This window comes from Antrostomus carolinensis, unplaced genomic scaffold, assembly GCF_000700745.2.
Source record: "Antrostomus carolinensis isolate BGI_N321 unplaced genomic scaffold, ASM70074v2 scaffold34487, whole genome shotgun sequence".
Lineage (NCBI taxonomy): Eukaryota > Metazoa > Chordata > Aves > Caprimulgiformes > Caprimulgidae > Antrostomus > Antrostomus carolinensis.
This window is the reverse complement of record NW_010328609.1, coordinates 1-960: the sequence shown is the minus strand read 5'-3', so window position 1 is coordinate 960 and position 960 is coordinate 1. Positions and strand designations below refer to the sequence as shown.

Here is a 960-nt window from a genome sequence, read left to right as displayed (position 1 = left end):
ATACCCCCCATCTCCACTCACCCAGACTACCTGCAGCCAGCCAAGGAGCGCCCTGAAACATCTGCTGCCCTGGCCAGAAGGCTGGTGATCGGCGCCCTGGGGGTACGCAGCAACCAGACGCCAGCCCAGCGAGATGCTGAGCGGAGGAAGCTGCAAGAAGCCCGAGGTGAGATTGATATGCTTGTGGGGGCTGTGGTGTGGGGGGACCCTCCCCTTGGATGCACCTTCCTCACAGGGTGCTGGGTGGGAGGGGGCTGTGCCAGGGTGGGCTCTGGCCACCTCTGTGGGGTAGTGGGTGGCTGTGGGATGATGGGGATGAGGGGTTGACACTCCTCTTGTCTTTGCAGAGAGGAAGCGCCTGGAGAACAAGCAGAGGGAGGATGCCTGGGAGGGTCGGGAGTGAGTCAGGAGTTCCTGCTGGGAACCACCCTGGGGTGCCTGGGCCCCTCTCTGTGGGCAGGCAGGGCACCCTGCATCTCAGAGTGGGGACAGATCCTGCACCACATCCCAAAGCACTGGGCTGCTCCACCAAAGGAGCTGAGCAGGGTGTGTGCAGATGCCATGGGGATGCTGTCGCCGTTGGGCAGCGCTGCCCGCCCTGCCCAGGGCAGGACCTGCTGTGCTGCCTTCTGCAGCAGGAGCTGTCGGTGGGATGCAGGGAGCTCGTCAGTGAGCACATGGGGCCGTGTGGGGCGGCCCTGGTCACCTGGCAGGGCCTTGCAAGCAAGAGTTTTTGTTCTTTATTTTACTAATAAATGCCATTTATTTTATTTGCTGAGCTGGGCTGTGGCTCTCCATGCCCCTGCATACCCGGGAAGGGTGCACATGCTGGGTGCTGCCACCATGGGGATGTCCACCCTCCCAGGTGGTGGGTGTCCCTGATGGGTGGGTGGGGGGTCAGGCAGGAGGGGTCGGGCAGGGCTGCAGGCAGGAATGTGCTGGCAGGGACCCTGTTTACTT

At 62.7% G+C, this 960-nt stretch overlaps 1 protein-coding gene across 1 annotated transcript in view; it reads left to right on the top strand.

Moving 5' to 3' along the window:
• The window catches only part of R3HCC1L (R3H domain and coiled-coil containing 1 like), a gene marked incomplete at its 5' end in the record, with an annotated part of 4,778 nt that extends 4,375 nt beyond the window's left edge, over positions 1–403 (top strand). Inside the window, 2 exons of the mRNA XM_010172311.2 lie at positions 26–166; positions 348–403. Coding sequence (XP_010170613.2) covers positions 26–166; positions 348–403 — 197 coding nt within the window. The remainder of the gene's footprint in view (positions 1–25; positions 167–347) is intronic.
• Between the last annotated feature and the right edge of the window lie 557 nt (positions 404–960).